Raw genomic sequence first — 13,550 nt, forward strand, 5'->3', positions numbered from 1 at the left:
AGGGTCCTATTAACCAGTAGCCTCTGGTTAATCCTGTTCCCCTGTTCCTCTGAGCTGGCCTATTATACATGTTCTCTTTCCTGCAAGCCAAAAAACAAATAAATCCAGATCCTCCAAAAGGAGGGGAATTGTGCCACTATTCCAGGTGGCTCCCAGATCAGTTTCCTCAAAGAAGATTGTGATTTTCTTGCTTCTTCTGAGACTGAGCCCGTCAACACACATTAACCCAAGACTATGTATTTGAGTTCTCTCCATGACCATTCGTAGTCCAGTGGCGAATAATTTATATTATCCTTAGCTTTTTCGTAAACACATTGTCTCAGGAGGGCCCTATTCAGTTTACTTTCAGCCTTCCGCTTAGGTTCTGGTCCGCCTTGACGATTATAGATTCCCCCCTTAAATGCATCCCATGGTGCCTCATTTGTTGTCTTCCCATTTTCTTTTAGCGTAAAACGTATGATTCGTCAGACATTCCTCATTTATTCGAGTGAATGGTCAAAATGCTACATTTGTTTATTCTTGAGAGCAAAATAACATTGCAATCCCATTCGAAAGACACAAAGGCTAGGATTACAAAAAAGGCCACATCTATCTTTTCTATAAAGTCCAACAGAGCTCCAGGACTCCATATTAGAATTATACGAGATCTGTGCACACTGGAGGAGAAAAAGTGTATTCCTTCTCATTTGGATGGACGTTTCTGCAGCTACATGTAGGCCATGCTCTATAATGTCTAACCGTAGAGGGTCTGTGTACAAAATGAAGGTCTCCTTAGCATTACCAATTCACCCACCCACTTCTTGACTGTCTTCAGAAGGGATAAGAGAAATCTCTCCTACTTAGTGTTTGAGCCATATGACAACCAGTGTCAGCTCTCTGCCCTCCATGTTACCTATTAAAATGATATATCCACCTTATTATCTTGCATTGTCATCTATATCACAGAGTAAATCTCTACACATCGCTACTGTTATTCAGCCATCTCTGTGTGGACTAGGCATGAATCTAGGCTAGGGAGTGTCTGTGTGACATGATTCTGGAGTCTTTAAGGAGGCGCTGTGCTCCTGTGGGCACATCACATCCAGAGATTGTAACCAGGGTGCGTGTCATATTTTGTAGTAGTTTTACTGGGGAATTCAGCTCCCTAACGTTCCATGTTAGAAACCACGGGATGGGCTACAAATGTAATGATTCCACTAGAAAATGGCACATCTAGCTTCCATTTCCTGGGTGCCAAATCAGCTGTAATGTGGAGTCTGGTTATGGTCACAGCTTTTCTCCCCCTTCCGAACTGGTCAATATATTGGTCAAAACCTCAACATTTAACATTTGACACTGACAAGTCAATGGAATATGGACATGTAAAGGAATAGACATTCCAGGTCTGGGAGGGAGAACACACCTGTAGCCAGATTTCCTCCCCCTAAGCCTATATATTTACCCACCAGCATACATAAGCTACTTATGGTCGGAGTGCAACAACATCAGAATGTTTGCCATACATTATTTGAATGAATTCAAGGTAAAAACAAAAGTAAATCTAGATATGTTGCCCTATATCTTGATTGTTCTGGCAGACAGTCTCAAAGGGCTATTTTCTGCCATTCTTGGTCTTCTACCATCTGCTCCCAACCTGGACTTCAACACCAGTTTGGTGATCTGAGGATGCATTTGGCTGCAGAACTAGCAGCTCTTTTCCCTCCTCTGCCTTTTAACTGTACGAGTCTCAGATTCATACTGTAATACCAATGCAAGGGGAAAAGCCAGATTGTGTTTGATCTGTCTTTTTCTCAGTTCTCTCTAAATATCCTGTAGAGTCTTCCTCTTGCTCAGTGTGTTTTAAGAGAGGTCCTAATAAATCTCAAGTGCACAATCTTTGAAAACCATGCAGTTCTAGGGGCCATCCTCAAGATCCCATGCACAAGGCAAGTTTAGTTAGTAAGTCCCTGAGGCAAGCTCCAGAAGCAGATCGCAAGGCTGCAGTTCAATACAAACATACTATATGAACACCAAAATTCTCTTTCTCCTCCAGTATGTATGAAGAGAGCCTGATAAAAATGTTCTGTCGTCACCTTCCTCATTTTCTCACACACTTCATATCTGTAGGCTGTCACTGCATGACCTATCCTCTAAATCAGTTATCCTTTTAGTCCTTCAGTTCCTCAGATATATTTTCAATTTTTAAGCCAGCTTCCTCTAGTACCATAACTATCACAGCAATGACGTCCTCATTTGCACTTAAATTGTACCCAACTTGGAAATCCTTAGAGATGTTCAACATATTGGATGACATCTTTGTTCGCAGGGCAGCCAATCATCAGCAAACATTATTGTATGTTTCTCCTAGAGATTAGCCACGCAGGAGTGTGTGGCAATTATAGGTAAATAAAGCTTGAAAGACCGTTGGATAGCACACAACGTCCGAGATGAGAAGGAGAAAGATTCCCCAATGCTGTGAATATGGAAATATGTCTTTGAATAATTTCCTGTGGCACCTTATCCCTTTCAGGGAAGGGGCTTTCAGGAGAATCACTGCAATAAGGGTCCACGGGTGGCCTAGATATCACGTTAGCTCATGAGAAATTTCTTTTGTAGTCTTTGGCTGCTGAGAGCAAATAAAGCTGTGCTGCAGACACTTTTAAAGCTAATTTTCTATCATAGAATACTTTAACTCGAAAGGTAATAAAATAGAACTCATCTTTGCATAAAATAGTCTAGCGCTGTGGGTCCCAACCTGTGGTCCGGGGAACCCTGAGGGTCCGTGAAGCCTCCTCAGGGGGTCCGCGACTGCTTAGAAAATTAAATAATATTAACAGATTGCGTCCCCAGCTTTCAGTAATGACTCAGTGGGGGGTCCCCGGATTCCAATAATGATTCATTGGGGGTCCCCAGGTTCAAGTAATGATAAACTGGGGGTCCATAGAAGTGAAAAGGTTGGGAACCACTGGTCAAGCGGGCTAATTAATTTGTTTGATTCCATTCTCACAATATTTTAGTGAAAGCCTATCAACTCTGTATATTGTAAATGAATGTTCAAAATGCTAAAGATTAGTGTTTTGGACCAACCCCTGCAAATGCTGGCCTGAGATGCTGCCAAGGCAAAAACAAAACAAAAAAACTAGTAATACATACGAGAAGACAGTTCCACAAAGCTGAGCGGCTGTTTCACCACTTGGGGTACATACAACTCTGCAATAAAGTAAATGCCACAGAGGATGTACTTAGGAAGGGAACTGCAGAACTTTCCTAGAAGACTTGGAGTTTTCCTACTATTGTCTACGACTAGTCATAAATGACTGATTTAATCCTTTGAAATCTATTTTGCCCACTCAAAGGAGTAAGTCTTCCTAGATCTGAAGAGGGTAGAAGCAAATTCCTGTCCAATGCAATTACGAATTCCTGCCTGCCTGAGTAATGGAGAGAGTTGTTTCCAGCTCTGCCTTGAACTTCTACTCCAGGACGAGTGATGCCAAACCAGTCCTCCCAAACCAGAAAGTCCTGAAACAGAGGCAGTTGTTGCCTCACTGGGAGGAAAACCAGAGGGTCATGGACTACATCTTGTAGACATGAAAGAATTGTTGGAACCCTGCTTCAAGTGGGAAAAGAGTAAGGAGTTTTTAAGTTAACTGTGCTACCAGATTCTGTGCAAAAATATTGGAATTCAAAATACATTTTTCTTCTGGAGAACTGGGAGAACATTCCAAGGCTACCCAAACAAGGATAAAGCCTTGGCAGAGTCAACTTTTTCTGCCACACAGACCTTTTGACAGGAAAAAAGAAAAAAAAACACACCATCGGGAAGTTGAAAATTAACCATCAACTTAAATCTATGTTCACTCAAGTCAGCTATGGAGTATTTCTTGACCCCAGTCAGCCACTTGCAGAACATTCTCTTTTTCTGTTTTGTGCATTTTCTTTAAAAGAGAAGGGCAATTGATTTTGCAATGTACTACAAGAAATTGGCTTTCATGTCAAGATGAACAATACAGTATGCAATACAACACAGGTTTAGTTTCACAAAGATAAAAAAATACCATTATTGCTAATTCTTTTAAACTTTTTCGGAGTTAGATATGGTGGACTGGTATACAAATTAGACTTTCTAGCTTTCAGTACTGATGGGAATTGTAATTTATTTGTGTATGGCATCTCTTAGATGATGCATGTTCATAATAGCTTGCCTGGATGACTGAAGTAGTTGAGTGAAAGTCAGTCTGTGCAATTAGCACTATGTCCATCAGACATGATCAAAGAGCAAGTTTAAGTCAAGGGAAGATAGAGTAAAGTGGTGCTGTCAATATTTGAAAAGAACCTGCCCACTAATATATAATAGTGTTCTGTCACTGCTTCCTGTGCCATTCACTTTAATCTCAGATGCACAACTTCTACATCCAAGGCTACCAGTGGCATGCTTCCTCTTGCATAATAGAGCAAGACTTACAAACTGTTACAAGTGCAAATACACATGCCAAGAGCACACTTAAAAATACAGAGTACCAAAATATCGGCCACGCATACATATCTGCCTACCCAACTTTTGAGACTAATTCCAGCTAGACTCACTTCCCACATACTGAAGGAATGGATTAATGCATCAACCTAACTCCAGCCATAACAAATTTGGTAATTTGATAGTTGGATGATGTTGGGCTCTCCATTTTTGTAGGCAGATATTTATGTATGGTCAATTTTTTCGGCCATTTGTTTTTTCAGTCCATGTTTCCCACTATACCTTACTAATCAGGTCAAAAAATGGTGAGAAACATAACTCTATTATAGCCACTGAGTGACAGCTTAGATTTCATGTAAGAAACTCACCAGTTACATCAAGATGAACAGGCTCCTCTGGGTCCTCTTGTGCTGATGTGGCTTGTACTGCTTCGGGACCTTCCTTGAGTCCTGTAATAGTAGTTATACAATATGCTTTAGCATTGAACACTATTATTGAAGTATGCAATAACCTAAATAAACAAGTTATTTACCTTCAGTAATGCTTCATCTGCATCATACAGAAGCATATGCCTGAAACGCCACTGTGTCAAGGACAGTTCTAATGAAAGGGAGTCAGGTGTGACTTTTGGACATTTATAGTGAATCCCAGCGAGTGCAGGAAGTCCACTGTATTCTGGAGGTAGGAAACTACTGCCTGGGGCGAGCCCATTTTCAACAGCCAATCGTCAAGGTAGGGGAAGACTGGGAGCCCTAACCTCCACAGATGTGCTGAAACAACCACCTTCACTTTGGTGACTACTGTGGGGCGCTAGTAATGCCAAAGGAGATTACAGTGAACTGGTAGTGCTTGTGGCCCACCATGAACCACAGCCGATAGTACCTACGGGCAGTAAGACGAATATTTGTAAGTAGGACTCTTGCTAGTCCAGCACTACCATTCAGTCTCCCGGCTTGAGGGCAGACCAGATCCGAGACTAACGTGAGCTTCTGGAACTTCTTCGGAGAGAGATGAGAAGGCACAGGTCTCGATTAGGATGGAGACCACCGACCTTCATAGGCACAGGAAGTAGTGGGAATAACAAAAACACTACCTACTTCTGATGCTGCCACCCTCTTGATAGCTGCTTTAGGCAAAAGAGCCAACATTTCTTGATAGAGTACGGAGAGATGGTCCTCCATCAGCCAGCCGTGAATCTGTGGCAATGGGGGGTGGAGTCTGGAAAGGGGATTTAGTAGCCCGCCTGAACAATTTGAAGAACCCACTTGTCTGATGTTATGGACTGCTAGTGAGGCAGGTGATGGTGGTTATCCTGTCTCCCACTGGGTGTCTGTGCTGGCAGGAGGGAAACTGACGGGATTCAGGGGCGGCAGCTACTGGGAAGCTGGTGGTCCTCTGTGGTTTGTGGGAACCGCATCTGTGACCTTGATAAAGCTGGGAAGCCTGTTGACCATGATGGCTGGGAGTGAAAAGAAGCAGATGGTAGTTTCTACCAATCGAAAGGCAGACTGGGTTTGGCAAGGAGTCATGGAAAGGGCCAAGGATCTGCCATAGGCCTGCTATTTTTAAAGCACTCTAGCGCTGAGTCTAGCTTTTCTCCAAAAAGGCAAGAGCCATCAAAGAGCATTCCCAGGAGGAAGCCTGGACATCCCTGAAAAAAACACAGTTTCTCAACCAGACATGGCGTCTGAGTCCCACTGATGACGCAATCGCTCTGCCTTGCGAGTTGGTTGTGTCCAGTTCACATCTGATGGTCAACTTTGGTGCATCTCACCCATCAGATATGGCTTGAATGAGTATGTCTCAGGCCTTCTCTGAGACCATAGACAGCTGCCCTTGTGCAATCGAATCCCACAGTGGCACACTAAAAGGCATGTGGTGTTCACTGACCATAGTGCTAGACTGGTGGTGGAGAACATCCCCTTGCCAAAGGTGGCCAAACGTTTGGATTCCCTATCCAGTGAAGTGACAGGGAACACCCCACCTCTTAACTCGTGGAGTCTTTGACCACCAACCTCTCTGGGGTGACGTGCTGGTTGAGGAAACTGGGTACAGAGGAGTGTAGCGACGGCAGTTGGCAACTGTTGTATGCATGGGAACCCCTGTGCAGGGCTTGAACCAGACCTCAAGCAGGACATCGTTAAGGGCTTCATTAAATGGGAGGAGAGGTTCTCTGGGGGTGACTCCCAGCTGAAGAACCTTTATCAAGAAGTTTGCCTCAACTGTTATTGATGACGATCAACACGAGTGAATCCTAGGACCTTCCACGTGAACAGCATCAAGAGAGTTGCGGGGTCATCTGGTGCTGAGGAGCTCAGGAAACATTTTCTCAGCATCTTGGGGGTTCATTGCAAGGCAGTCCTTGGAGCCACTGTCCCTTCATCAAGCACCACAAACAAAACAAGTGTGGGTCTATCACAAACATCTGCCTGTGACAGGCATTTTTTTTGTGTGTGGGTGGAAGGGGCACGTCACTAGCACACCAAAATCTTGACAAAAAGTTTTTTTTAAAGTGAAAAAAAAAAAAAGACGTAAAAAATTGTCTTCAGGTAGGTATCTCTGGATGTGGGCACAGGAAACAGCAGACACAGCCTAGAATTTTGATATAAGCAATCTACTATTTCCAACTATCCTAGCACACAAGTTTCTATATACCCAAAATTATAAAATACTGGTTTATGATTGAAAGATGTCAAGGCAATAACTACCCCAGACACTTCTTCAGATATGATAGCCAAAAAACAAAATGGGCCAGAGTGGTCTATAAACAGCATCCACCTATGTTTATCACTAAATTAAGTATGACCCCAAAATGTTTTTTTTAAGGCAGTTATTCATCTGAAGTCTGCTTTTAGAACCTGGCAGGTTTATTTGTAGAAATATGTGAACAAACTAACGAAATCAGTGTTTAAATGATTAAATGAAAAATGGGAGAGATAAGGTGCTTAAAATAGGAACTAACTGCCTAAAGGCTGAAATTACACAAATTAACCAGGGCACAAATAGCGTACATCTGCGCATCAAATGGAACCTTATGTAGGCCCCCTGGAAAAATATGCAGTAGCGCGTTCTTTGATGCCATGTAACCCAGTGCTCTCGAGCCTTAATTTAGCTAAGCACTAACTGTCAAACTGCCTTGAACAAAAAGGGTGCTGTGCATCTCTACAGCACTTGTGTACGTTAATTAGCACTATAAAAAGGACACTAAATTAAAAAGAAAATAAATATGGTTTACAGTGTGAACACCAATGACTTGTATGAAACACGAACTCTAAATTTAGGTGTATAAATGAGTAAATAGGAGTGTAATTATGTTTGAATTTGGTTCTATTGAATAAGGATGAATACCATCCTGTATCTTCCAGTCACATGAAGTGCCACCTGGCAAATATTGGTGACAAAATCAGAGTGGGAAATCAAGTATCTCTCAAAAATGTTTTGTATCTATGCTTTGGGAAATAGATACAGTCAGAGCAAGCAGTGAAGAATACTGCTTAGTATGTCCCTGGAAAGCGAAAAACTTAAAGGAGCGAGCAAAAAGTTCAAATTTACACCTATATGATATGGTGTGCAGTTTTCTGGGAACTCACGGGCAAACAGGAGTCATCACCAGGCAATCTTCCTGTGGGTAGCCTGGGACGAGTGAGGCCAGGATAAGCCACATGAATCATGCAGAAAAGAACAGAAGGCAGGTCTCCCCTCCCAGGTGCCAGATATACAAGGAATGTGTGCCAAATATAGTGTTCACAGGGAAAGGATAATTAGTTAAAGGAATCAGGATATTTACCTGACAAGGTACACACCTGCAGATCAAATTAATAGAGCAAAGCACATAAGACAAACCAACTGGGGAAACCATATTGGGAACACTCATGATTTAAGAGTTCCATTTGTGATACACCAAATATTAGCGGTCCCGATAGCGTGTCCACTCCGATATAGTGCAATTCACCTTTGACCTTTGAAGATCACAGCTGGCGTCTTTTTAGAAAGGTATGGAGTCCCTGACATCTGAGGTGAATCTGATGTAGGCTAGCAAACCCTAGAAAGGCCAGAGGGGTGAACGAAACAGCCAAGAAGCAGCAACAAGGCTTAGACAGGGCTACTCGACTTTGCAGATAGCAGTCTAGGCAAGCCCAATAACCAGTAAAAGAATGGTTCAAGAAGCATTCACAGCCAGCTGAGTAGGAGCCTGAATGGGAGGAGATGAGATTGATGTAAGGCAAACATTCCTCGTGGCATAAAAATAAAAATAAATTCTTACTTGGCCCAAAGGTCACAGCAGCAAGCCTCCAAAGAGATGGTGGAGGTCAGCAAGTGTACTTGACACCCAACCCAGTTTGGGAAACTGTGGTCTCCAGATACCCAGACGCGGGGGACAGAGGCAAATAGTGCACTACACCTCCCCCTAGTTGGAGTTAACTGGAGTAACTAACTTGTGCTGCCGCGAGAGACAGTGTTACCATAAATGATGCCATTTCAAATGACACCAGTTATGTTATCAATGCTGTCATTAAACATGTCATGAATGATGAAATATGCACAGGTATAAGCAGTGCATGGCGACTGCAAAAGTTCTAGTTGCTTTTTTTATTATTATTTAATTTATTTTAACACCGAAACAGGGAACACAAGAAAAAAGCAAAATCAATATACAAACAAGAAGAGAGTATCCATCATATACATTAATTAAGCAGACCTAAACAATGATATGTGTATACAGGATCACTCAAAAGGGCATGCTGAAGGTAGCGAAGTAACCAATATGCATGACCATAAGAACATTAGCTCCGTCAACCAAGGCAAACACATGCTCCTTATCCACCTCCCACTTTACATTCAAACACCCAAGATTTTCCAAAGATATCACTCTCCTACCCAGTTATTAAAGAGGCTCAAGCCAATCAACACACCCTAGGGAGCTGGTCAACCACCTAGTCATGGGAGACCAGAGATTTCTGCCCCTCTTTGGCCTTTCTGCCCTTACAACTGTGTAGCACTCTTTCAACATTATATTCACCTTAACCAGGCACCAAAAGTAGGAGGCTCATGATTTTTCCAAGCTGTAGCAATTAGCAATCAGGCAACAGACGTACAGATATATATAAAATAGGCCTGGGTCCTGCTATAGATATTATGATCATAATGCTGAAAGAGCATCAGTGGGCTGTTACAAACAGTACCCAAACACCTTCAATGCCTGCATTCAATAAGGATAACTTCACACACCCATAAAACATATGTAGCATATCCACTGGACCCTCACCGCACTGGTAGCATCTGTCATTTGCCCTTTTACCCCAAACAAAAAGCTTTGCTGGAGTGCAAAACAAGTTAAAAATCGTTTCATAGTGCTGTGCTTTTAAGCTGGATGAGAGGAAAGCCTTCATTCCTAGCTCAATGGACATATATAAATCCACATCCCCCTCACCCAGTCATCTAACCCACGTGGCTTCCATTTTCTCCAGATCGTCAGGCACTGCATCTCTAAAAAAACATATATATGTGCCTGTTCCGACACTCTGGTTGATTTATTACTCAAACCTGGTGAAACTAGAAGGAAAAAAAAAAAAAAGGGACCTAGAATCAAGGCCAAACTCTAACTTTAACTCCGCAAAAGAACTCATATGGTCTGTGTCAAAGAGGTCCCCCAGCTTAAGAAGGCTGACCGTTCACAGCCTCTCCCCATTATATCATAAAAATAAGCCTGGAAGAGTACCATGTGCCACAAAGAGGTATATCTGTTATATGGCTTGATCTTCATTTTTTTTTTTTTTTTTAACCCCATTCCAAACCTTCCAGGTCGATCTCACGCTCTTAAACTGAACCTTCTTATAATAGCTCAGCTCTATTTGTTAGAGAAGGCAGCCATGCAGCATCTTTCGGAGCGCGAGATTGTATATGGTTGGAATAGCTACTCCAGATTTTCCCCTTAGTTAATACCCGCTGACAGCAATATTCCCGTCTGTTGCAGAGGGCAGCCCAATGGTAGAATAAAAAAAAATAGGTGTGGCCCAGCCCCACCGCCCCCTCCCTGAGTAAGGATTATATATTTAAGGGATCGCCTGACCCTTTGATATTGCCATATAAAAACTTAGTACAGATGGCATCTAACTTCCCGAGTAAAGATCCTTCAACCACTAAAGGAATAGCACAAAACAAAGGTACTCTGGGTAACATGAGTATTTTGAGGACATTACATCTGCTGATTTTTGATAAATGTAGCCCATTAGTATGTCTTAAATCTGTATTGATTTGACTAATCGGAGATTCCAGATTCCTCTGACACAGAGTGGAGACATTAGGATTAATCAAGATAGGTGGCGGGTTCCACCCGTCGATCGTTTGTGAATGTGACATACTCAGTACAAATGATCTCTGTTTTTCCCCCAGTTCAGTTAATAACCTGAGACATTGCCATATTCCGCTGCCAAACACTCAACGACTGACTTCCGTGGGATCGATGTTACCCCTGCCATGCCATCCGCATATACAAGTACCTTTGTATCGAATCTGTTTATTCGAACAGGTTTATATCATCATCCTACATAAGCAGCTCCATGAACAGGTTAACATAGATGGCAAATAAAATTGGGGAACAGGGACATAACTGTCTTGTACTTAGACACATATAGGCAACAATGACTACCTCAGCTGCACATCCCTGCAATTTTATCGGATTGTAATATTAATACATTTTGTGCTCTAAACACTTTATCACACCTGCTGCCAATGTGTGTAAACTGGAACCGAAAGAGATCAGTACATTTCAAAACGGAAAAACAGTGAGGCACACATATGTAACTAACTATATATCAAATTCAAACCATTTATATAATAGTTAAATCATCCATTACAAATTATTTCGGACATCCGGGTGTTATTCAGTGATGATGGTACTGCAAAGTACAAATTGATACAAATCCCACGTAAATAAAAGGCAAATTGTAAAAATACAATGCAAATAGATGTTTGTAATTATCTTTGACATGTAAAGAAAATAGTGAATAATGCCCGAATGTCCCGAAATAATCTGTAATGGATGTTTTAACTATTCTGCAATTATACAAATGGTTTAAACTGGATATATAGTTATTTACATATGTGTGCCTCACTGTTTTTCTGTTCTGAAATATACCTGTCTTGTTCCCCTGGTTGTCGCTATCCTCACAGATTCTGCTCTCTTAATCTGCAATGTGTAAAATGGGGTATTATACATTGCCCTGAGACAGCCGCAATAAAGCGTGCCCCAAGCCCCTTCTGCCTCATCACATGCCATAAATATCGCCACAACACTATCAAAGGCTTTTTCTGCATCGAGAAGGATCATGGCCATTTGCCCCTCAGTACTTTCCATTATGTCAAAAAGAGTAATAACACGTTTTAAATGGTTGGTGGTGGCCCGGCCAGGAATAAACCCATGTTGCCACGGCAACACCATTCGATCAATGACCCTCCCCAACTGTACTGCAATAATTTTTTTGTATAGTTTGGCATCAGCATTAATTAGAGAGTTGGGCCTATACGACGCAGGTTTATCTGGGGGATTGCCCTTTTTGGGAAAAATAACAATGCCAGTGCCCTGCCATGCCGGAGGAGGTTTCCCATTCTGCTGTACACCCAAGAATAAATCTAGGACCATGGCCAACTCAATACGTAAGGCCTTATAAAAATCTAGGGGGATTCTGTCAGCTCCCACCGCTTCACCAGCTGCCAAGGATGCTAGAGCATCCAAGACGTCTTCCAAAGTAATGACCGCCTCTAGGTGCCTATTTAACTCCGGTGCCCCTCTACAACCATACATGTTCCACCCTTCCACTATTCTGCCCAAATTAAAATGTGAAGGATCTTCATGATAGAGTGCTTGGTAAAAACCCTCAAAAATCTTGACGATCTCCTTAATAATATCTGTAGCATATGATGCGCCAACTTTAAACTTTTCTCAAAGCCCTTACTTCTTTTTGTTCAATCCATTATGAAAGCTGTCTTCCTATCGCATCCACGTACTCTTAGCTCTCATTTCTGTACACCTGAAACCTTTCTGCTGCCCTCTGCGTATACTGTTAATCTAAGCATTAACTGCTTTAATTTGGACTGAGATCTGTCCCTCCTCCAGATCATTCGTAGTCTTGTCTGTGTGGCTCTCTTCCAACTTTGCAAATTTGTCATACAGTCCTCTTCTCTCCTCCGCCATCTGTTTCCTACTAAAGGCCGTACAATTAATAACTTCTTTTACTAATCCGACTGAGTCGACTTTGTGCTCCAAAACCAGTATGATCCCAAAATATTTGAAGATCTCGAGATGAAGCTAGCAGGTTGGCCGACTCCGCTGGTAATATACTTAAGTATACACATGGGGTGGGGAGTCCACCTAGGGTTAAATACAGTTGGAGGAAGCCCACACATACCCTGCTTTGGAATTACTCATGGAGAGCCATGATGTGCTATATGTCTGGGAGGCTAAGAAAACCCCTGACCCGGGCTATACGTACTTCTCTGCCCTGCACAAGAAATTTGTCAGATTAGATTACTTTATGGTCTCAACAAGTTTGATCAGCAAGACAGACATTATTAATAAATTGTCAAGGCTTCTCTGAGACCACAGCCCTCTAATTTTAGAAATCACTGGCCAGGTTAATTTCCAATACCCGCAGAAGTGGTCGTTTGACAGAAAGCTGCTACTAAGCAAGTGGGTTATAGAGCACATGAAAAAATGGGCGGCTGATTTTTTTTGTAATCACAATAGGTATAGTGCCTCAAGGGGAATGGTCTGGGACTCTTAGAGCCGGATTACGAGTTAATCACAGTGAGAGTTACTTATTTCAGTTAACTGTAACTGATGGATTTCATGGTTTAATTGTTTACAATGTTAGGTTATAACTGACATTTTCACCTAACTATAAAGTTAATTTAACCTTTGTTTTTTTCCAGTGAATTTCTAAAGTCACCTCAATATATAACAGGCAGTCTACTGGCTTTGCCAAGGGGTGATTACATCAAATACAAGATAGGCCTCTTGGCTTTGTCTATGGATCACATCATCAATATGTAAATCTATTGCGTTTTTGTCAAGGGGTCAGTACATCAATATATAAAGGAA

At 42.0% G+C, this 13,550-nt stretch overlaps 1 protein-coding gene across 4 annotated transcripts in view; it reads right to left on the bottom strand.

Moving 5' to 3' along the window:
- The window catches only part of ASPH (aspartate beta-hydroxylase), a 590,871-nt gene that overhangs the window by 371,983 nt on the left and 205,338 nt on the right, over positions 1 to 13,550 (bottom strand). For all 4 annotated transcript variants that reach the window (XM_069220239.1, XM_069220242.1, XM_069220243.1 and 1 more), the window contains one exon: positions 4,819 to 4,899. In XM_069220239.1, coding sequence (XP_069076340.1) covers positions 4,819 to 4,899 — 81 coding nt within the window. The remainder of the gene's footprint in view (positions 1 to 4,818; positions 4,900 to 13,550) is intronic.

This window comes from Pleurodeles waltl, chromosome 2_2 (assembly GCF_031143425.1).
Source record: "Pleurodeles waltl isolate 20211129_DDA chromosome 2_2, aPleWal1.hap1.20221129, whole genome shotgun sequence".
Lineage (NCBI taxonomy): Eukaryota > Metazoa > Chordata > Amphibia > Caudata > Salamandridae > Pleurodeles > Pleurodeles waltl.